This window comes from Rhinolophus sinicus, chromosome 1 (assembly GCF_057876585.1).
Source record: "Rhinolophus sinicus isolate RSI-liver-muscle chromosome 1, RSI-T2T, whole genome shotgun sequence".
In the NCBI taxonomy this organism is placed as follows: Eukaryota; Metazoa; Chordata; class Mammalia; order Chiroptera; family Rhinolophidae; genus Rhinolophus; species Rhinolophus sinicus.
In genome coordinates, this window is record NC_142501.1 from 135,031,166 (window position 1) to 135,055,623 (window position 24,458).

General features: G+C 41.9%; 1 protein-coding gene across 4 annotated transcripts; it reads left to right on the top strand.

The window, feature by feature from the left end:
• Nucleotides 1–1,963: 1,963 nt before the first annotated feature.
• Nucleotides 1,964–13,821, top strand: OCIAD2 (OCIA domain containing 2). 4 transcript variants are annotated; one of them, XM_019741071.3, is made up of 7 exons: nt 1,964–2,081; nt 4,342–4,465; nt 8,934–9,030; nt 10,598–10,651; nt 11,314–11,361; nt 12,429–12,546; nt 13,474–13,821. In XM_019741071.3, exons 2-7 carry the CDS (start codon nt 4,400–4,402, stop codon nt 13,553–13,555), a joined length of 465 nt encoding a protein of 154 aa, XP_019596630.1. In that variant the 5' UTR covers nt 1,964–2,081; nt 4,342–4,399; the 3' UTR covers nt 13,556–13,821. The 4 variants fall into 4 exon arrangements, with proteins under 4 accessions (XP_019596630.1, XP_019596631.1, XP_019596632.1 ...); XM_019741072.3 differs by having other exon boundaries at nt 2,018–2,100; nt 13,474–13,771; XM_019741073.3 differs by having other exon boundaries at nt 2,063–2,200.
• Nucleotides 13,822–24,458: the final 10,637 nt, after the last annotated feature.

The following is a 24,458-nucleotide window of genomic DNA, read 5'->3' on the forward strand; positions in this document are numbered from 1 at the left end:
CCAATGACAATCAACTTCATGGTCATGACCCTGAGCCCTGTAGAGGACAAACGCAAAGCCTAAGAAAGGCTCTGTTCAGTGTTATGTACTTCTAGGGCCAGACATATTTTATTTTATTCTAATTCTTTGGAGAGTGACAAATTCTTTGTGGGAAGGACCCATGTCTTTCCTCTCTCACCTCTGAAAGTGCCTAGAACATGGGCACGTCAGATTTGTCCGGCAGATACCAAATAATGAATTCCTATACTCCATGCACCTTACATATTTGTAACTTCTAGTTATTTAAGTCAGTGAGGGTGGGGTCATGGATTTGATTGTAGCTAGATGTTTGTTAAAGGACAAATGTCCTCAAGGTGTTTGTTGGACCCTTAGACTTCTGTGTCATGGAGGGCTATTCGTCTCTATCACAAAACCAATTAGAAAGCTGCTCCTTTTAGACCACACGCTGGCAGAGGATTACTTCTGACTTCTGGTAACACAATGTAAAATTAGTAATGGAACTATATCCCCATAGGAGTGGGGGCGAAAGAAAACCAGTGACTCACATGGAGAAACGTCTGGGGAATCTACTGGGGAACATGCACCTTCCAGAACAAGAGTGTGTTGACAGATAGCCTTTGAACCCAGGCTCACTCCTTCGTTTATTGAATAGTTATTTACTGAGCCCCTCTTACATCTGAGATATCAAGTATACAACGGTGAACAAAATAGACACCATCTTGTTCTGTACCTCATGAAGATTACACTGAAGCAGGAGAAACAGGATTGAAACAAATGAACGCCCTAACAAGCATAGAATAACAACTTGTGATAGGTGCTGAAAAAGAAAACACAGCGTGTTCTGCTATGAAAGAGAAAAAGGGAGCCCTCCGTTAGGCTGGGGGTGGACCAAGACAGGCGTTCCGGAGGAACAGTCAGAGAAGGATAAGCCAGGATGAGACTGAAGGGGAGGAGACGCTAGGCAGGGGGAAGCTCCATGGCAGCACTCGGGTGGAAAGAGCCAGGTGAACATGAGGAACGGAAAGGAGGCCAGGGTGGGTGGTGGAGGGGCCAGCGAGGGGCTCAGCACGTGCACCGGCTGAGGCCAATGAGGACAGTTGGAAAAGGAGAGAAAGGATGAGGGCCCTCAATGCAGTCCAGGGCCTCTCTTCAACTCGTCACACCCCGTGAGTCCCAGGGGCCTGTCCAGGGAAGAATGACATGGGTAGTAAAGGCGCCAGCGTTTTCCCCACATGTCAGAGGTTTGTGGTGGCAGGAGGCTGGAAAGAATGGACAAAGAACAGTAGAAAGAGAGGGCCTGGGACCCAGCTGACCTAGTTGGACTGCAAACTGCCAGGGTAGCCTTGCACAACGCATTGCCTAGCCCATCAAATGAGGATGATAGTACTCTCACCCTAAAGGGTTGTAAAAAGGATTGCATGGTGGTGGGCGAAATGGGTGAAAGGGGTTCAACAGGTACAAACTTCCAGTTACAAAATAAATAAATCATGGGGATGTCACGTACAGCATGGTGACTATAGTTAATAATCCTGTATTACGTATTTCAAAGCTGTTACAGAGTAGACCTTAAAAGACCTCACGGAGGGGAGGGGCTGACTAGGTAACAATGTAGAGCGATGAATGTTAACTAGACTTATTGTGGTGATCATCTTGTAATGTATACAAATATGGAATCATTTTGTTGTACACCTAAAACGAATATAATATTATATGATAATTATATCTCAATTTAAAAAAAAAAAAAGGATTGCAGAAATGTGACTGTCAAAGCCAGGCCCAGAGAGGGTGTTCAGTAAATGATTGTAGCGTTATTGTTGGGAGGAAAGGAGTTATTTGAAAGACATTGGGGAGGTAGAATCTAGCGGGTGTGGGGACAATTCTTTGGGAGTGGGTTGGGAGTTTCTAGCAAGAGCCTGAGCAGTTGGGTGTGGGTGCTGATGTCACCCACAGAGAAAAAGACTTCAAGGTGGGGGTGGGGGTGCACTTGTGAGTGGCTTAGGCAAGGAGGCGAGAAGCAGCGAGCCGAGGGGGCGGAGCAAGAGGAGGAAGGAGAAGGCAGGAGAGACGCTCAGAGAAGAGAGGTGAGGGCCGGGAAAAGAGGTGAGGGGACCTGTGGTCCCGGAGCGCCGCAAGGAGCCAGGGCGGACGCGGGGAGGCGGGCAGAGGTGCCAGGGCAGCCGCAGTAGCGCAGGGAGGCGAGGTACGCTCAGCGGACGCAGGAGACGCAGCTTGCGAGGCGATCCTCACCCCGCAGGTGATCCCCCCGCCTGGAGGTGACAGCAGGAGGGGTGGCGAGGAGAGGGTGGCCTCTGGCCGCTTTATGCCGGGGGTCCTCGGGGACCCGGGTACTTCGCGCGGGTTGGCAGCGGCCGCCCAGAGTCGCCCCTGCCAATACCTCTCCGCGGTGCTCGGGCTCCGGCAGCAACCCGGTCAAGGGTGCAGGGCTTGAGGTCGTGCTGGCGGCCTCAGCCTGGGGATGGCGGCGGATTCCTGCAGGCTGATTCCGCGCTTTCCCCACAACCGGAGAGTGCGGTGACCCCCTCGGCTGTCCCTCCACCACGCACCCCGCCCCGTCCTGCTGCGCACCAGTCAGCACTCCTTCCCCCACCCCCACCCCACTGAAGAAGCCGCGGAACTCCAAACCACACGGGGGTGTGGTAGTGGGAGCTGCGCCTGGAAGACAATACCCTCAGACGGCTTGCTTAGATGTGATGCTTAATTGGGTGCGAGGGGACCTGACCACCAAAGCTGAAATGCGTATCTTTGCTTCTTGATTTGAAGCAATAGCCTACCTTTGACGAAGCACAGATAATCTATTTTGACATTGGGTCAGCAAAGACTTCCTGGAGATCCAACGTGCCCAGGGCCACTCTGACAGCTGCCCTTTGCGGCTCACACTGTCCCAATGAGCTGGATGCTCGGTGTGGAGCTGAGGCTTATGGGCCTCATCCCTCATCCTCATCCTAATCTCTCATCCTTGCAACAGCCCTTCAAGGTTGCTTTGTCTATTACCCCCACTTAACAGATGAGAAAGCTGAGGCACAGACACATCAAGTCATTTGCCCCAAAGCACAGGGCTAGCAAGGAGTAGAGTCGGGATCTGAACTCAGTTCTTCCTGATTCCAGGACGTTTCACTGTGGGGCATCATGCTCTCTCTACAATAACATTGGGTACCTAAGGTGAAACTTGGTCCAAGTGAGGGCCCCTTGGCTCACATGCCTGGCAGTTCGGTAGGAAATGGAATTGTGTATAAGGTGTTTGTTTTGCAGGGAACTCCATGGCAGTCATGGAGTCCAGGGCTGCAGGGTGCAGTGGCCACTGGCAGAACAGCGGCTCATAGTCTATCTGGACTATGTCCATCGTTGCCAAATCACTGTTCTGAGCCATGTGACAGCAGTGATTTATTCTCTATTTCAGAAACTCCCTCCCCTCTGTACCAGCTATTCTTTCTTAGTCATTTCCTTCGCCTGTTTTGTTTTCTTCTCTTGTTGGTATTCCCTTGGCCTCAATGTTCACATACTTCAATACTCTTTATAGACAATTTTATTCATGTTTCTTGCTTTACCTATCATCTCTACGATGGCAACTCCCAAGTTCATCTTTCCAGCCTCCCCCTAATCTGTAACTCCAGACACAAATCCTCAAATATTCTAATACCCATTAGCTAATTCCAGTGTATGCCCCATTGGCACCCAAATTCAACATTTCCAAACTCAAATTTGTCCTCTCTATGCTTCCCAGCAGGGTGTTGGTTCAGGTCTCTATACTTACTTGCATGGACTATTACAGCACCTGTCCAATTGGGCTTCATGCCCCGGAGTCCATCCACCCTCTACAAACTCAAGAATCTTAGTCTTTGATGTCTCAGACCTGACCAGAAAGACTAGGCTTTGCCTCCATTCCTTCCTTTGCTCCCTGGCATACCTCTAGGGGAGCCCTTTGCATCTGTGTAACTGCTGACTTGTGTGTCTTCCCCTTTACACTGTGAGTTCCTTTAGCACAGAATGTGCCTTATCTATCCTTCCTTCTATCCCCTGGCCTGGCATATAATAGACACTTAGTAAATATTTGTGTAGTTAATGGCCTGGTAATGAATTGAAACTCTTTTTAAGACGCCATTTATAAGCAGTAAAACATTTCACTGTTCATAGTGTGACATTTCACATTTGTGTGTGTTGGTGGGGGAGGAGTTAGAAAGTGAGTTTCCAGGTGGTTGGAGATGAAGACTAATGACAAAATGAAAGTGAGTTTTCCAAATAGGTGAGTTGATACTAAGGGTGTTTTTAAGGTTGATGTAAACACTCAGTCACAGCACAGTGACTCTCTTTTACTTTCCTTAGACATCCAGTAAAGAAGCTGAGTACACTCAACTAGAAGAGAAGCAAAGATAAGGTCATCATGGCTTCATTGTCTACTCATGAAAACCAAGATAAACCTCCCCATTTGCCACCTCCAAGCAAGCAGGTATATTGTTAATTTGCAAATCTACCATCTGAAGAGCAACATCGTATAATACTTTCCTTAAACCTCATCCTTGACCAGTCATCTTACTTTTTCAGTCTGGCACTTTGTTGGATGGGTTCAGGGGAAAATAGAATGGGGAAGGAAAATGTGTTTTTGACTGCCTTGAAAGGACATCTTTTAAATTTTTAATTACAAAATCCTTTCTATACTCTTCCCTATGTAGAATCCAGCTGAACTAACTCTTACATAGTCTGTCAATGACTAAAGAGACTTCCTTTGGCAGAGCAAAACTCTTAATTGAATCTAACAGAATGATATTGATGCTTGTTTTTATATTTTTGTTGCCAGGGCTAACCATACTACGTACATGCTACTGAAAGGTGCTCCTGTTAAGGGTAGCAGAGTCCTTAACTACTAAATTAGCCATCAGACTGATAACTCAATTTTCATCTCGTTAAGAATAAGTATTACGTGTTTCAGGGACACATAAATGAAGAAAAGCCGAAGTACTGAGATGGGTAAATGGAGTTCATGTTCTCCAGGGTTAGCTTTTCAAGCTAAAAATAGTTTATGGAGGAAGTGATATTTAAGGAGCGAAGTTCAGAGAGGCAAACAGACAGATGATATCAAGTCACAAGGAAAAGAATTTAGACACCTGAGTTGCCTTTGTGAACTGGAGAGCTATGAAACATTGATGGCTGTACAGAAAAGGATCTCCAGCGCTCCTCTGGGGAGGCTCTGCAGGAGCTTCCATCTTGACTACAGGACTCATAGCATTGTGACCCTAGATGCGAATATATGTGTGTGTTTGAGGGAGAGCAGGGAGAGAGGTGTTCCTTATTTCTGTCACAACCACAGCAAGAACCAAGAGGAGATCTTTACAATGGGATAAGGAGGCGTGCTTGCTGAGGAGCTAGGATAGTGGAGAATGAGAACGGCTCCTTCTCTCATCGCTGTGACTAACACTGACCACCACCTCCGTGTGCTGTGCTGCGCTGTGGGGAGCTATAGGCAAAGATGACGGGTTGCCTGTTTGGGTTGTTTGTAGAGCTTTGAAGGCATAGGTGCCATGGGGTCCTTCCACCTTGTCAGCATGCATGTAAGTGCTTGGCACAGTGACCAGACCGTGGGACAGTGCTCAGGAAATGATGACCATCATCCACACTGACATCTACTACAAACAAATAGTTCCAAAAAGAACATTGGCACAATCAGCAAAATGGTTGCACCTCAATGAGAAAAACATTAAAACTTCAAGAGGTAAATGGCAGAGGACCTACATAAATAATTCACAAACAAGGAAATACAAGTGTCACTTTATAGTAAGGAACAAATTATTTAATAAAATTTATTTTAAAGAAAACGAATGAACCACTCATAGAACGGGAAAAATTATTTGCAAGTCATACATCTGATAAGGGTCTAGTATCCAGAATATATAAAAAAACTCTTAAAACTCAACAACAAAAAGACAAACAATCCAATTAAAAAATGGGCAAAGGACTTGAATAGGTATTTCTCCAAAGGAGATACATAAATGTGCAACAAGCAATTAAAAAGATGCTCAATGTCATTAGTAATTAGAGAAATGCAAATCAAAACCACAGTGAGATACCATTTTACTCCCACTAGCATGGCCATAATTAAAAACAAAACAAAACAGAAAAAACAGGAGTTGAGAAAGATGTGGAGAAATTCTGCAGCTCCTATAGAAAACAGTTTGGCACTTCCTCAATTAGACAAACATAGAACTACTAGATTGCCCAGCAGAATTAAAACCAGGTGTTCGAACAGAAACCAGGAATATTCATAGCACCTCTATTCACAATGCTCCAAAGATGGAAACAACTCAAATATCCACCAGGGGATGAATGCACAAAATGTGGTCTTTCAATAGAATATTATTGAGCCATAAGGAGAAACGAAATACTGATACATGCTACAGCAGGAACGAACCTTGAAAACATTATGCAAAGGAAAAGAAGCCAGCCACAAAAGGTCATATATTGTGTGATACCATTTACATAAAATATCCAAATTGGCAAGTTCATAGAGACAAAAAGCAAATTAGCGGTTGCCAAGGTTCTAGAAGGAAGAGGAAATGAGGAGAGACTCCTTAATGTATATGGAGTTGCCCTTTGGGTTGATGAAAACGTTCTGGACCTAGACAGTAATGATGTCTGCCCAGCATTGTTGATGTACTTAATGCCGCTGAATTGTACACTTTAAAATGGCTAAAAGGTAAATATTATGTGTAGTTTACTATAATAAAAAATTAATGAGCCAATATATAATGAAAGATGACAGCCCAGGGCCAGTTGCAGGGATTCATTACCTCAACAGTAGACGACCAGGGCAGTCTGGCCCAAACACATTAGTTACCAGAGAAATGCAAGTGAGACAATAAATTATTACTTTATACCTATTAGACTGCCAAAATTTAGAAAAACTGGCTAGTGCCAAGTGCTAGAAAATCCTTTCTTTATTCTAATCTGCTTGGAATCCAGTTTAACTAGCTTTATTAGGCTCTGTAGGCCCAGAGAAACGTCCGGGCACGGCTGGTGGGAGTGGAGAATGGCACAGGACACTGGGGAGAGCAGTCTACAGAGACGTCGCCAAACTGGGAATACACCCTGTATTTTACATGTAGATATATATCTGAAAAATGTTCTTACATGGGTCTGTGAGGCGACATGTGATGGTGGGACTTGGATGCATCCTGGAGAAGTATGCAACAGTTAGAAGCAGTGAACTCAAAGTAGAGTGCAATAGGGAGGGATCTTAAAAGCATAGAACCAAGTTGGACATATTTTTAAAATAAAATTAACTATATGAAACAATTACATTTTTAAAGATGCACGCACCCAAGACAATGAACATTTTGCAAAGATGCATACATACAAAAGATCCACATGAGTTGTGGTGATGAGCAGAGGGGAATGAGAGTAGAGACGTGGATAAGACTGAGTGAATAATACATGCATATCTATAAAAGGGGAAGAATCATAAAAGATGAAAGTTAGTCCCAATTGCAGCATATCAACATGATAAAAAAATATTGTAGAACTAGTAAAAGTTATTATGTTAACCATATCAATAGTTGTACAAGAAATTATTTGCAGACCACTTACAGATGTATATTTTTTAAATGTCAAGATACAGACCAGCCCAGTGGCTCAGGTGGTTGGAGCTCCGTTTTCCCAACGCCGAAGGCTGCTGGTTCCATTCCCACATGGGCCAGTGGGCTGTCAACAAGGTTGCCAGTTCAACTCCTCTTCTCCTGCAAGGGAAGGTGGGCTCTGCCCCTTGCAACTAAGATTGAACACGGCACGTGGAGCTGAGCTGCCACTGAGCTCAGTTGGTTGGAGTGCATCCTCTCAACCACAAGGTTGCCAGTTTGATTCCTGGACTCCCGCAAGGGATGGTGGGCAGTGCCCTCTGCAACTAACAAAGGCAACTGGACGTGGAGCTGAGCTGTGATCTCCACAACTAAGATTGAAAAAGGATAGTAGCTTGACTTGGAAAAAGACCTGGAAGTACACACTGTTCCCCAATAAAGTCCTGTTACCCTTCCCCAACAAAATCTTTTTTAAAAAAAAGTCAAGATAGAAAGGAAACTGTAGAAAAATTAAAAGCAATCTGTTGATGAGTTCCTAGTCTAAAAATGCATACAGAAGTATAAATACGTAAATTGTAATACAGATCTATAAATAGATAACTTGTAATCCAGTGCCCAGAGTGCGATCCCAGATGTGTAAATACTGTGCTGTAGGGGAAACCTCTGTTTATGGTGTAGGCCACACTGACCTGGGGAGACCAGGTAGTCAAAGAGTGAGTAGCATTGCAGGGGTCATGAACTGCATGGACAGAGGCTGGAGGTAAGAAAGAAAATGTGGTCTGAGCAGGAATTCATTCTCACCAGGTACCATGTTTCCCCGAAAATAGGACCTAGCCGGACAATCAGCTCTAATGCGTCTTTTGGAGCAAAAATTAATATAAAACCTGGTATATTATATTATATTATATTATATTATATTATATTATATTATATTATATTATATTATATTATATTATATTATATTATATTATATTATATTACATTATATTATAGACCAGGTCTTCTATTATAGTAAAATAAGACCGGGTCTTCTATTAATTTTTTGCTCCAAAAAACATATTAGAGCTCATGGTCCGGCTAGGTCTTATTTTCAGGGGAGCACAGTATCTGCTCCATGCTCACTAATTCATAAGTCACACTCTTTGCTTCTCCAACTGGAATTCTTTCCTTGTTCAAGTCCATCCAGCATTTGTTGCTGGAAGGCGCTCCCTGAAACCAGTCTTTATTCTGTGCTGGCTGCCCGCACAGAACGACAGGCTGATGACCAGAGAGAAGAGACCATTACACCCTCCTCCAGAGAAGACAGAGTGGATGCTTTTCTAATGATTTCAGTCATTACTTTCCTTACAGAGCCTGTTGTTTTGTCCAAAATCAAAACTGCACATCCACAGAGGGGAGATTTCAAAGATTATCCGAGAATGTCAAGAAGAAAGTTTCTGGAAGAGAGGTAAATCGCACTGTCTTAATCTGTAACACTACCTGTGCTGCAGTCACCTGCCTGAGTATCATTCGAATTATGGTCGTTTGTTTTTTAGCAGGAACTTTGCATAGTTCACTAAAGACCTTTGATATGGGGAGCTGTTTAGAGTTGAAATCTGTATTGAGAAGCTTTTAAAGGCAGAGATAATATCTGATTTACCTCATTTTGCAAAAAGTCATGTGTGTCCAAGAACATGTGCCAAGAATATTATTTAGAATTTCTTGAGAGTAAACCTTCCTAAATTCCACTTGACTCTAACCTCATTGAGTTCAGAAGTAATGTCAGGTTCATTGCTTCATCCCGCACCAACCACAGTGCTTCACGTAGAGAAAGTACCTATTCAGTATTTGTGGAATGAATGAGAAGTGGCAGCATCCATTAATACTTCTCTTACGTCTTTGAAATAATCTTTTCTGCTGAGTCGCCCCCTCTTCCCGGGCCTGTCATATATAAGACAAGGGTGTGAATTTAGGCTGTGTGTTCAAAAATTCATGATTTATAATTTGAAAACGTCATAATAGAGCCTACAGGTATAGCCCCAATATTTACAACATTGCTGATGAGGATAATTTTATTTTGAAATACTCATTTTCATTTCTTAAGTCATTCAAATTCAGTATCAATTGTTTGGGCAGTAATGCTCTTTAGAAGTTGATACTCACTATGCATTACTATGATTATTGGTTGTGTTTCTAGCAATTCATTCATGTCTTTTCTGACAACCGATGAGTAAGTAATTTAATTAAGCCCTAGTAGACTAACATTTCAGTATGACCCATTTGCCTACCATCAGGTAGATATGAGAGGGAAAATTGGTTGCTCTTTGATTTGTCTTGGTCGGTAGGAAGAGCTAGATGTTTATCACTGCTCTCTGCTTTTAGAAAAAAAGTCATTTGACACATTTTGACAGAACTAGAAACTGCCTTTGCCAGACTAACTTGCCTGTTTTAAAAGTCAGAGCTAAACATCACTCATGTTTAACATGAATGTAGTAATCTTGGAATCCTCAGAAAATAGACATCCAAATTGTGCGACAAAATGCCATGAAAGACAAAGGCAGGGAACTATCCTAGAAAGGATAGGCAGGAGTTTATTGCACTGGTTTTTAACTTTTATGTAGGACTGAAAATTTCAAAATATATAGTTAAAGGCCATTTCCAAAGTCAACAGCGAAGTGTACACACACACACACACACACACACACACACACTCTGAGGTGTCTGTGTTGTATGCAGTCATCCGAATCTGGTACACGGTGGACATTCAGTAAAAGGGGATATTGGAGGTGGAGTACCATGGGATTTAAGTTTTGTCAGATTAAAGCTGTACGTCAAGTTCGGTGCCTGGGGCCGACACCAAGAAAATTCTCCAGGCAGTACTTAACAAATATTTGTTGAATAAGTAAACTAGCAAATGACTAACAACTCATTGCCGAGGTAGCTAAGAGAAAAAAACTCAGAGTAATTCTCCCTCATTTCTGGGTGAGGTGCCATGTTCTAAAATGCCAGTATTAAAGGTCATTTATGTTTTACAGCTCTGCCTTTTTCTCTTGTAAGCATGCTTGTTACCCAAGGACTAGTCCACCACGGTAAGATTCAATATTTGTTCCATAATGTAAGGGAGCCCCATTTTCTGTGAGCATCCTGGCAGCTTTTTGATGCTTGGTATTTATTTTTTTGGTGAACCATTGATGTATGCAGGCTTTTGCCTATTTTCAGCGTAAGCCCCTACCCCGCCCCCTCTGGTAGATGTTCTAGTATCTGGAATGAGTGAATGACTATACACAGGGTGCCAAAAAAAACAACAACATATACACATTTTAAGAAAGGAAAAAACTATTAAAATTGTAATGCTCAATATATACCGATAACAAAAGATAAATACAAGTCATGTGTGTGTGTATTTTTTTTGGCACCCCCAGTATTAGGTTACATGGCAAAGGGAAATTAAAATTGCAGATGGAAAGGCTGTTAATCAGCTGACCTTAAAATAGATTATTTTGGATTCTCCAGATGGGCCCAGTGTAATCAAAAGGGTTCTTAAAAGTGAGAGTGAATCAGAAAAGGGAACCAGAGAGATGGCAGCATAAGAAGGACTCGGCTCAGCATTGCTGGCTTTGAATTATAACTCTTTGAAGACTATCTCTTTAGATTAAGAATCTGTGTATCTCTTAGACTTTGATTTCATTATACTTTACAAATTTAAATGTTACAAAATGAAATAATAATGTATTTTCATATGACTCCTTAGGTTATTTAGCAGCTAACCCAAGATTTGGATCATTGCCTAAAGTTGCACGTAAGTCATAGAAGTAAAAAAGAATCATTTTTTTAAAAGAAAATGTTTATAGCCACTGGAGATATGCATGTCCAGGTTAACCAAATTGACTCTCTGAAAAATCAGTCTTCGCTTTTTGCCACTTTGCAATTTATTCAACATTTTCTGATATAAAACTGAGCAATAGAGACTTCACCTTCGTCCTCTTTAAAACATGGCTTAGGAGGGACTGGCAGGATCTACAAAGGATTTCAACAGAACAGCCTCAGAATGATAGGTCCATCAGGGATTCTAACATTCTTCTTTTGGCTAGTCTTTTTAAAGTATTTTCTATAATGGACATAACAAATGAATGATTTTTTTTTAAATCAGGGACTTTCTGGTAACACACTTGCCACAAACTTGGGGTTTCATCTTCCACTCATGATACCTAGACCTATTATGTACAAAGAGGATGCTTTCCAGTTTACAGTCTGCAACCTCATTCCCAGTGGGAGGAGCAGGTTGGAGATTTCTTCCATGGGAGGTTCCCTCTGCCTCGTGACCTCTCTGCCCCACAGACGGGCTGGACTGCAGCTCCCCAAACTCCAATCCATAAAGAGAATTCCCTACCCATTGATCTGGAGGCTACCTCCAGAGCCACAACCCGAACCCCATCTCCACCTCCCCTGGTGGCCTCAGATATTTGTTTGCTGGGGGCCTCCCTCAGGCGGCCTGGCTCAGGGTCACATGTTTGCTTGCTCTGTCCTGATCTTTCTATCACCAGTTCAAAACTGAGATCAGAAAGTCTCCAGTTCTGAATCCTGCTCATTACTAGGGAGTTTCATTCTCAGAGTTTTTGTTCATTGATTTACTATGGTTTTTGTTTTGTTTTGTTTTAAGGAGGGCACAGCTCACAGTGGCCCATGTGGGGATTGAACCGGCAACCCTGGTGTTATCAGCACCATGCTCTAACCAACTGAGCTAACCCTATCATTGTATTTTTAATATAAAAATTACTACTGTTAAGAAAGAAAGTTCTAGAAGGTAATTGATGGAGGAAATCCTGAACCTTTATATAATCTATCTTTCCTAACCTGTTTTTACAGTTGCTGGTATCTTGGGGTTTGGCCTTGGAAAGGCATCGTACATAGGAATATGCCAGAGTAAATTCCATTCCCTTGATATTCAGCTTCGTGGGGCTGGTTTCGGTCCAGGGCATAACAGGTTTGTAATCTGTTTGGTTGTGGGATTGTACTGAAGATAATTATAAAAATGTAAATGAGAGATCAGTCACCATTTATAATATTAAAGTCTTTTTTAACATCCATTTATTTTTTTTAAAAATCTCTTTAACCCTCAAACTTTGAGTTGTTGCTATTCAACTTCACTAATAATTATTTATTATTTAACTTAGTTAACTATTTCATTTGCTAGACAAACATTTAGTGAGTACCTACTGTGTGCAAGGCCTTGTGCAAATCTCAAAAGAATATCTTAATCAACAGACATGGCTTCTACCATCACAGAGTTACAGCACATCTAAACAGGTTTCTTTACTGCAGGACTTCTCAGAGCCTTTGCTATGTTAATATATACCGTGATTCTCATAAGTAGTAGGACTCTGGAGTTAAAGGCATTGCTTCTGCTCTTAGAGTACCTGGGTTGAAAACCAATTCTATCACTTACTAAACTATGTAAACTTGGAAAAGTTTCTTAAACTCTCTAATCTTCCATTGTCTTATATGTATAAAATGGTGAGCAGAATTGTTTTCATGGGATGTTATAAGGCATAGAAATGACTATTTATGACACTCAGTAAGTCCTCAGTAAATAATAGCTATTTCTACTACAGTATTACAGGACTACTGTTGGGGACACATTTCCCTAAAGGCTCTCACTTGTCACAGTGGATTCTATTTGAGAGGCAGCATGATACTGTGAAAACAGTGGACATGAAGATCATTATTGGCCTTTTTTTTTTTTAAATGAAATTCTAGGGTCTCAAACCAAAAAATAACTCCTATTATTCCAAAAAAAAAAAAAGGGGGGGGCTTGTGAACTTTAGTATAGAAAATGTTTCTCAATAATATTGTGTTAAGACTAGAGCTTCCAGGGTCAAAGTACAAACCTCTATTTTTGCTTCTATTCTAGGCACTGCCTGCTTACCTGTGAGGAGTGTAAAACTAAGCATGGATTAAGTGAGCAGGGAAGTTCCCAGCCTTCTGCTTCCTGAACTTTGTTTCTATGGCTTTTGAAATTTCTTAAACCTCTGAATTTATACACATGTAAATTTTCAAATGGACTTTAAAATAATATGGTGAAACGGAAACATTATGATTCGCTTATTCTATTGAAACACTTTCTGTGGAAGGTTCTCAATTGAATTGAGCATTGTATGTCTTTTTAATATTTAAGAACATGTTGGGAGCATTCACACACCAAAAAGAAATTATGTTACATTCTAACTTGCTTATAGTTAAGTAAAAGAATTTAGTCTTCTCTGATTCTCCCCGTCCATTCTTTCAATCTGCTTTTGTTCTGGGTTTTAAGATCTCTGATAGAGGACAGGAATGAATGTTGAGGAACTTGGGAAATCCTGCCACAAGGAAAACCATTGTGTATAGATAGACACACAGGGCAAGAAAGATTGCATCTTATAAGTATGTGAAGTGCTGTTGAAATGGTAGGGAACCAAGACTTTTAACTTAATGAAAAATATTTCACTTGAAAGAGTCACAATATAAATCAACTGTCCTTTCAGTGACCTCGATGACTTTACGTCTCATCAGTATGGTGGAGTTTTGACCAAACTCATCTTTGGGTTACTTTTTTAGCTAATGGCTACATGCTTGTGGTGAGCACTCAAGAACCAGATTCTTTTATATATTGCTCATGGCCTGACAGACAAAACACAACTTCCCAAACAGTCCCTCCTTCTCTGAAGGAACACTTTATTTATGGGAGAAATCACGGGAAGAATTAATTCATAGAATGAAAAACTTTTAGAGCTATAGGGAGCTCAGAAGCAGCCAAGCCTGTCCCATGAGCTGGATTCCTAGTCTTATGCCAGGTTTTTTGCTTGGAAAAAATGAAAGCTCTTCTATTGGGGACCTTTTCTTTTTTTTTCTGTAGCAGGTTGTCTGAGCCCTACTTGAAAACTTCTCTTGCATCTTTGCATTTTCTCAGGAAAATGCTTTATATATGTGTCACCATTTATATGCCATGTTTCCCTGAAGATAAGACCTAAATGGAAAATAAGCCCTAGCATGATTTTTTCAGGATGACATCCCCTGAACATAATCCCTAATGTGTCTTTTGGAGCAAAAATTAATATAAGACCCAGTCTTATTTTCACGGAAACACTGTATATATATATATATATAAATATATGGTGTATATGTGTGTGTGTGTACATGTTTGTGTTTTGCATAATATGTCTTGAAACCTGTACCAGGGAGGTAAGAAGGGAAACCTCATCAGAAGTTAACACTTGATATGAAATATTTTATTTTAAACATAAAAAATATTTGGAAGTTTTTATTTTTACATGAACATTAAGTACAAAATAGAGTGATTTTGACCATATATATGTGTATATATATGTGTGTGTGTGTGTGTATATATATATATATATATATATATATATATATATATAATCTCCTGGTTTTTCAATCAATTAAGTTCTGTTTCTGTAAATCAGAATGCAGAGCCAATATCCTAGCTTCTTAGATGCAGTTTAACTCTTGGCTCTGACAACTAGCAACTGGGGACTCTTTGTTGTCTCAACTATTGCCAAAAATTCAAAATTGGGCACATTTATTTCCTGCGTTCCAGAAAATGATTTCCCAGGGATCAGAACATTTTCACATTGCTACGCACAGCAAATCAGTGTTGAAATCAGTCTTTGGGTACTGAGAAAAGATAGATCTATTGCTTAAAAGGCAAACTGTTTTTACTGCTGACATCTTCATAGTTCTTCTGAATCAAATTGGGCTTATTGTTCGAGCTCTCTGCTTTTCCTAAGTAGATAAGTTATTCACTGAAGCAGTTTTTCACAATGATTTTAGTGTGAAAAGAAATCAATAAAGAAAAAACTGGAAGGTCACCCAAGAGATCTTGAATATTTTGCTGGAATATCTATTGTATATGTTAGGACGCAAGTATCTGGGGAAGAATAAAGAATGTCTGTTTCTTGTAGAAAGATGTGTTAAAAGATCAATATTTGTCATTTAGCATTTAGCAATTACCAATTCATCACCAAGTTTGTCAGATGAAAGTAGTACCTTCATGATGGAAAAAAAAACGATGTTCAGGACATAATGCTTATACATTTTTAAAATACTCACTTAAGCAAAGATATTCTCTTCCCTAGCTGTCCGAATAGATGATTTATCTATTTTCTGTTAACATGAAAGTATAAAATTTATCTTGAATGATGTGATTAAGCAATGAAAACATCATGTAGGTAATTTTTTTGATATTCAAATAATGCAATGTGTTCATTGACAGAAAACTTTTCCACTTTGGAACTCTGCCCCCAAATTTCAACTATAGAATTTGATTTCATAAACATTTAGAGTTGGCAGAGATTTCAGTGATTAATCCAGAGGCTGCAAAGTCCGGGATCAAAGAGATAATGTAACTGAGTGAAGCTGGATTAGTGGCGTGTTAAACAGAGGCATCGTCTACACTTCCACACACACAATTGGGTTGGTCCGCTGTTGTCAAATCTTCCAGTTTTTTAAAACAAATAAGTGCAGGTTTTTATGTGAAATATCCTGGTTTTAAAATGTTCATTCTTTCATATATTCAGTTATCGAGCACCCACTCTGTGCCAGGCACTGTCCTAGGTCCTGGGAATGTAACAATGAGCTCAACCAACAAAATTCCCCCCCTTCCTGGAGCTTATATTTTCATCACCAATCTGAGGCTTGAGATCCACCCCAGCCGCCCAGCCACTGTGGCAATCCCCCCCACTGCTGTCTGGACAGGTGAGATTCCAGGACCTACATACGTACTTTCAGGGCAAGCACACTGCCTGGCTGCCAAACTATCCAGAAAGGTCTGTGGGAACCCAGGTTTTCCTCCCTACACCCAAACTGGAAGCTCCTCCAGGACAGAAAGTGTGCCTTTTTTAACTTATCTCTGAATCTCCAGGACCCAGCAGAGTTCTTGGCCAGATATAGGCACCTAAACCTGTAAATTCCCTGTGGCTACAGAACAGAATTCTTTTTCTTCTTGCACATAATAGCCTTTAAATATTCGAAGGCACGTTCCTTTCAGAATTCTGGCAAAAGGGCCCCAGTTTTTTTCAACCACTGGAGTGGGTTTCCAGTCCTGTCACATCCTGATCTTGGGACACCCTTTGGTTTGTGATGTCCTCACACACCAAGACTCCAGAATTGGATCGATCAGTTTAGAGAAGAGCACGATTGTCGTGCTTTTTGTTTTAGGCCTCTGAACTGATAGCGAGAGTGGCTCTGCATCGGGCCCTAGGCTCAAATCCAGGCTCCACCACTTACTGGCTACCTGATAGTTATTTATCTGCTCTGGGACTCGGTTTCCTCATCTGTAAAATGGAAAAATATTAGGCTTACCTGACAGGTTGTTCATGTAAATAAAATGAGCTGATACTTGTCAAATGCTTAGAACAGTGCATGGCTCAGAGTAACCACTCAATGATGTTAGCTACTACTACTGCTACTACTACTAGTGCTGCTGTTGCTGCTGCTGCTGCTGCTACTACTACTGGTGCTGTCCAAAAATGTGTAATTGTGTCCCACTTTTGGCCCATGATAGGCTTTTCCACATGACCTGCCTTTAAGTCAAGTCTCCCCATTTTATGCTTATGCAGCTGGTCATTCTGAATTTCAGTGTAACTGAAATTAAATTGTACACTTAACTTTTTAATTTCATGATGCTATTTTCAGGCCCAACTACCTGTCCTTTTCAGTCTAAAATTTGTGATTTAACTGGTGAGTCATGTGTCACCTGCACTGGAAAATACTGTTTACTCCTTTGGTTTCTTAATGTACAGTGTTCGTGGCATATACTCAAACAGTCTTTGTTAACTGACTGATTGTCTTGAAGGAGCAGAATTTATTATAAAATACAAACCTCAAATAGTAGTTTGGTTTATTAGAGACCTTCTCTCATCTTTAGATGTGAGTGGGTAAAGAATGAGGGTAGGAATGGCCAGGTGACAAAAGAGGAGGCACCTGGGAGGCAGAAGTCAACAATGATGGGGAAAGAAATACCAAACAGTATTCTCCTGAGTAAGGTTTTGAAAATCAGGGCTGTCACCACAGGCCTTATGACGTGGAAGCCCAGAAATGACTTCATTAATTCAACAAATATTTTTCAGTACCTACTATATGTAAGGCCATGTGCTAGAACTGGGGTACATTCATACATAAGATAGTCCGTGCCCTCAGAGAGGTTCAGTAGAGGAGATATGTAAATAAATAGCTGAAATACAATTTAAATCTCTCTCTGTGTGACTGTGGGAACAGAGCCAGAAGTGCAGTTTCTAGGCTCTTGCCCTCACGTGGAAAGGTGCTGGCTCAGGTAGTAAATGGCCATCAACTGTGGCTAGTTAGCCGTCAGCTGTAACCAAGGAGCCATTGGCCACTAATATAACTGCTGTGGCTACGCTAGCAGCAAATGGGGGCTAGCAAGAAAATGGTGGCTGGCAAGCGTGGATTGCAGTTAGGACAGCGGGTTGTGGACAGTGTGTCTCCTGCTTCCTGTGTCTCCAACCCAGCCGCCAGCAAGAATATAGTGGTATGACTCCCCTATCTATGGCTCCGTGGGTGTTCCTTTTTGGCCTCACCTTATCCTGCATTCTTATGTGGGGAGCGGGACAGGAGACCCCGCATGACACCCCACATGACAGTTAGCTAGAATACACTAAATGCCACTAGAATTCAGGGGCAGTAGTGGTCACTCTTGTTGCCCTTGCAGATTGTATTACCGGCTCAGTTCTTTACCGCTCCTCATATCCATCCATGCCTTTTGTTACGAATTTTGTATTTCCTTCCTGCTGTGAGTAGAGCACACTTATGTATCTTTTGACCTTGGGCTTGTCCATATGACTTGCTTTAGACAAAATGTGAGGGAGAAATGAAGATGTGCCAGTTCCAAGCTCACGCCTAGAGAGACCTCTGTGTTTCTACCATGTCTCCATCATAAACATAAAGAACATGCCTGATACTAGATGCACAAGTGTGGGGGCAGAGCCCCAGAAAGTAGTTTACAGGGTCTCGGCCTCACGTGGAGGGGTGCTGGCTCGGGTAGTAGATGGCCATCAGCTGGGGCTGGTTGGCCGTCAGCTGTAGCCATTGAGCCATTAGCCACTAATATAACTGCTGCGGCTACGAAGGAGAGCCGAGGAGAGTGGAGAGTGAAAGAGAGTCGTCGGTGGGTTGCAGACAAAACGGACAGCAGGTCGCACGTCCAGTGAACCCAGCCTCCAGTGAGACCGTAGTGGTATGACTCCCCTACCTATGGCTCCGTGGGTGTTCCTTTTTGGCCTCACCATATCCTGCGTTCTTGTATGGGGAGCGGGAGCAGAGACCCCGCAGGCCTCCCTGCACGACAACAAGCAATAGCCTGGAGGCTGATCCACTAGTTCCACAATTGCCAAAAATCTAATTGCCATAAACCCCTTACTCTATCATTCAGAGAAATTCTGCTTTTCTACTAAATTCTAACCCAGAAACTGGGTAGCAGGAAGTGGGGTGCTGCCATAACAAAAATCTGAAACATGTGGCATTGGTTTTGAGAACAAGCCACAGGTGGATGCTGGCAGGACCTTGAGGAGATTGTCAGTGAAAACATTTCACTAAAGGTGAGGGAGTTAACAGATGCCTAAAGAGCTTCCAAGGAGGCTGTTAAGGTGGGATTACAGAAGAGAGACGAAAACACTACTGGAAGCTGGAAGAGACAACAAATATGTAGTAAAGTTTAGCAAAATGTTACCTGTGGTAACATGGAAAATAATAAATATACCTAATGAACTTGATGATCTAGCTAAGATTTCTGGGCAGTGTTGAAGGTGCCACCTGGCTTCTTCTGTCTAAAATAAAATGAGAGACATAAAGAACAAAGTATTCCATTTCCAAATGTGATTTAGAGAAAATATAAAGGCTCAGAACAGCCTTTCAAGCCAGCAAAGGGTTCTCGTATTTAGAAATGGCTTCTAGGCTGCTACAGATCCAAGATGTAAGAGTAAACACTATGCCTGTTTCTGTCTGTGAACATATTAAAATTACAACTAAATTATAGAACACTCAACCTGGAGAACTATCTGAAGTCTAGCTGAACTGATGCTTTACAACTTATGACACAAACAGAAGCTACAACGAGACTGGTAGGAGGGGTGGAGACACGAAATGGGCCCCACACCTGTGTGTGGTGGATAAGAACCAGGAGGGATATTTCGGCCATGAAGATAACCCCCAGGAGGAGCAACAGACCCCAACCCCACACGGGCTCCCCAGCCCGGAATACTGGTGCCGGGAAGAGGAATCCCCACATCTGGCTGTGAAAAACAGGATTCTGAGGGACAAAAGGCAGCAGTAAACCCAGACGTTCTCTTAAACAGACTGCGCACAGACTCACTCGCTCACAGGCACTCACCTTGGGTTCCATCGGAGAGATGGTTACTCGGGGATGTCAGAAGCATACGGGGGACAGGCCGAGGTGTGTTGCTGCAGGGAGAGGGCTGGAGGACAGTCAGCATCGTGTGGGGTCCTGCTCCCATGTAGCAGGAACACAGGTGCCATCTTTCCTGCATTGAGCCCGCCCCCTACGCATATGGCCAAATCTGAATGTGATTGGCCTGGTGAGCTCCACAGCTCTGCCCTGCTGATTCATTTGGACCCTGCCCCACCCAACTCCCCCAACACAGGAGGCACATTCTCCCCAGCAGCCAGCCCCACCCACATTGCACCTTCTTGGAAAACTCTCCTGGTCTGTAGGCCTCAGGACTGCGGCAACTGGCCTCAATGTGCTCTGAGACTTTTGCTGAGTAGTTACAGGTTCAGCACTGGCAACAAACCAGTCTACATTAACCTGGTGGCTACAATGCTTCCCGCTCTACACACCCAACTATGGACCACACCAGGCTTTATCTGTGGCTGAACCTTAAGGGAGCCAGCAAGTGGCAGCAGGCCTTGGAGTATCCTGGATTTTTGTAGAACTACCCCAAGCCCAGTACTGGTGGCAGATGACCTTGGTTTGCAGCATGGTCTCTCCCATGCACCTCCAGGCCCAGCACAGGGAGCAACCAACCACAATCGCTTTGTAGTTCTTATCAAGTAGTTCCCAGCTGGTCACAGGCAGTGGGTGACCTGGGCCTGCACCAGGGCTCCTCCAAAGTGGCCCCAGAACCAACACACTTGGAGGTTGGCTTCAGACCACAGCAGAGCACCACCCAACTAGCCCCACGAATGGCACATACAAAGGGCAGTCTCAACGAGCACTAGAGACCACTGGGGTGAATCCCACTCAGTGGGATAAGCCTCCCTCCTACACAGCAGCTCATAATCTGTGGACATGACCAAACCCCACAACCAGTCAGGCTGAGTGTCAGTCCCACCCACTGACATGCCAAAATCAATTAAGGCTCAACTATAACAGGAGGGCACACACAACCCACATAAAGGACACTCCTGAAGCATGCAGAGCAGGTGACTAGAGATTGTGCCACTGGGCCCCACAGGATGCCTACTACATAAGGCCACCTGGCCAAAACTGGGAGACATAGCAGATCTACCTAATACCTAGAAACAAACACAGAGAGGCAGCCAAAATGAGGAGACAGAGAAATACGTCCCAAATGAAAGAACAGGAGAAAACTCCAGAAAAAGATCTAAATGAAATGGAGGCAAACAACCTACCAGAGACAGCATTCAAAACAATGGTTATAAGGATGCTCAAAGAACTTAGTAAGAACTTCAAGAATGAGATAGGAAACATAAAAATGGACATAGAAACCACCAAAAAGAACCAGTCAGAAGAGAGTAACTGAAATGCAGAATGCACTAGAAGGAATCACCAGCAGACTAGATGAAGCAGAGGATCAAAACAATGATTTGGAAGACAAGGTAGCAGAAAACACCCAATCAGAACAGCAAAAGGAAAAAAGAATAAAAAATAACAAGGATAGTTTAAGAGAACTCTGGGACACCATCAATTGTAACAACATTTGCATCATAGGGGTACCAGAAGGAGAAGAGAGAAAGCTAGGGATTGAGAATGTATTTGAAGACATAATGATAGAAAATTTTCCTAACCTGGCGAAGGAAATAGATATACAAGTCCAGGAAGCACAGAAAATCACAAACAAGATGAACCCAAACAGGCCCACACCAAGACATATCATAATGACAAAGGTTAAAGACAAAGAGAGAATCCTAAAAGCAGCAAGAAAAAGGCAACTAGTAACTTATAAGGGAGCCCCCATAAGATTTTCAGCTGATTTCTCAAGAGAAACTTTGCAGGCCAGAAGGAATTCGCACAAAATATTCAAAGTGATGAAAAGCAAGAAACTACAACCAAGATTACTCTACCCATCAAGGCTATCATTTAAAATCAAAGGACAGATAAAGAGCTGCCCAGAAAAGAAAAAGCTAAAGGAGTTTATCACCACTAAACCACTATTACAAAAATGTTAGAGGGACTTCTTTAAGATGGAATAAAATCAAATTTTTGAATAATAAAATGGCAATAGCTACATATCTATCAACAATTACTTTCAATGTAAATGGATTAAAAGCTCCAATCAAAAGACATTTGAGGGCTGAATGGATAAAAAAACAAAACCCTTACATATGCTGCCTACAAGAGACTCACTTAGGATCGAAAGACACACACAGACAGAAAGTAAAGGGATGAAAAACGTTATTTCATGAAAACGGGAACATAAAACGCTGGTGAAGCAATACTTATACCAGACAAAATAAACTTTAAAACAAAGGCTATAACATGAGACAAAGAATGACCCAGTAATCCCACTTCTGATTATTTATCTGAAGAAACCCAAAACACTATTTTAAGAGGGCAAATGTATCCACATGTTTATTGCAGCATTGTTGCAAGATGTGGAGGCAGCCTGGGTGTCCATCAATGGATGAATGAATAAAGAGGAAGTTTGGTTCATAAATACAATGGAATATTGCTCGTCCATGGAAGGGAATGGGTTCTTGCCATCTGCAGTGGCATGGATGGAACTGGAGGGTATTGTGCTGAGTGGAGTATGTCAGAGAAAGACAGATGCAACGTGATTTCACTTATATGTGGAATCTAAAGAACAAAATTAACAAAGAACACAGAAACAAACTCATACAGAAAACATTTTAATAATTACCAGACAGGAGAGGGTTTGGAAGTGGGTGAAAAAAGGGGAAGGGATTAAGTAGTATAAATTGTTACACAGTAGTCATGGGGATGTAGGGTACAGCATAAGGAATATAGTCAATGTTGTATTAACTATTTATAGTGTCAGATGGCTACTAGATTTATTGGGTTGATGGAGGGGTTGAGGGTGCAAGTGAAAAAGGTTAGAGCAGCATTAAGAGGAACAAATTGATAGTTACAAGTCATGGGAGTGTAAAGCACAGGGAACATAGTCAATAGTATGGTAATAACTATGTATAATGCCAGGTGGGCATTAGACTAGTCAGGGGATCACTTCTTACATTATATAAATGTCTAACCATTATGCTGTACACCTGAAATTAATATATTGAATTTCAACTGTAATTGAAAAAAATTTAAAGGCGGGAAAAGGGGAATAAGAGGGCCAAATTTCCAGGTATAAAACAAGTCAGTCATGGGGATGTAATGTACAGCATGGGGAATATAGTTAATACTGTGATAGTGTGGTAGTGTCAGATGGTTGCTGGACTTACCATGATCACTTCTTTAAGTGTATAAATGTTGAACTGTAGTGTACACCTGGAACTGATATAAGGTTGTATGTTAGCTATATATTTTAATAAAAAAATCTTTAAAAAAGTAAATTGTCACCCATTTGATGGGTACTCAATGCTCATTTTAACTGCAATTTTCCTGTCTACTTGTGATTTTGAACACTGGCACACATGATTTATGGTCATTTGCTTTGCTCTTGTGACCTAATTCACATCTTTTGCTCTTCTATTTTGTGATTTGTTTTTCTTTGGATTTCTAAGAACCCCTTGTGTGCGATAAATATTAACCCTGTTTATCGTCTGTGTTGCATATACATCTTTCCATACCTTGAAAAAAAAAAAAAAGCTTTTAGGTAAGGATCAATTCTAGAGTGGGGCAGTAACTTTTTGTTCAAGACTTCAGAAAGATGACAGTACAACATAGGACATTTCAGAAACACAAATGCCTCTTTTCATGTCTTAAAAGGCGTAACCTTGTAGACCTTGCCCAACGCTTCTAAGAATCTTAGGGATGTTTTTCACCAGCCTCACAGGGAGCTCAACATAGAAAAGGGACTGTTTCCAGTAGACATGGGTGGCTTTTGTATAACGGAATGGATTTTCAATTGATACTTAACTCCACAGGTATAAAAAATTATACACTCGTTTTGACAGGGATAATATAAATAGGCATTGGGGTCCCTGATTTCTACGTGCAGACTGAGAAAGCTGCTTAGCTGCACGAGCTACCTTTATGGGAAAGGTAGGACGAAAAGGCATGGCGAACCCCTGGGGGATATGCCTTAGCCCTAGTAAAAGAATTAGCAACGAGGCTGGCTCTACTTCAGAATTACTATGGCCAAGTGACTGGTGTGTGCCTTTCATTTCACTGTTTGAATGGGGATGTCTGGACAAGTAATGTTACGCCTTCTTGGATTTGGGTTGAACAGGGCAGATTAACTCCTACATTCACAGGTATTCAGACTAAGAGTGGTACTCAAGCTTTACCCAAACGCCTCATCCATACCAGGACCTGATTAGATGATGAGCCCCTAGATTTCGATGGATTGGAATCAGAGGTCCTGTGAGTTGATTATGCACGTGGGAGGGATGTGAATTACTGTGGCCAAATGGTGCATTGAAAAGAGTTGCAACACCTTCCATTCCACGTGTTTTTTTTTAAATGTCTAGTGGGAGTCTCATGTTCCTGCCCTTTGATAG

What these genes read in the sequence shown, in the direction of transcription:
- OCIAD2 (XM_019741071.3), top strand. Translation starts at nt 4,400, where the DNA reads ATGGCTTCATTGTCTACTCATGAAAACCAAGATAAACCTCCCCATTTG. An exon ending in ATCATTGCCTAAAGTTGCAC is followed by an intron (nt 11,362 to 12,428) that starts GTAAGTCATAGA and finishes CTGTTTTTACAG; the next exon opens with TTGCTGGTATCTTGGGGTTT. An exon ending in TTCGGTCCAGGGCATAACAG is followed by an intron (nt 12,547 to 13,473) that starts GTTTGTAATCTG and finishes CTTCTATTCTAG; the next exon opens with GCACTGCCTGCTTACCTGTG.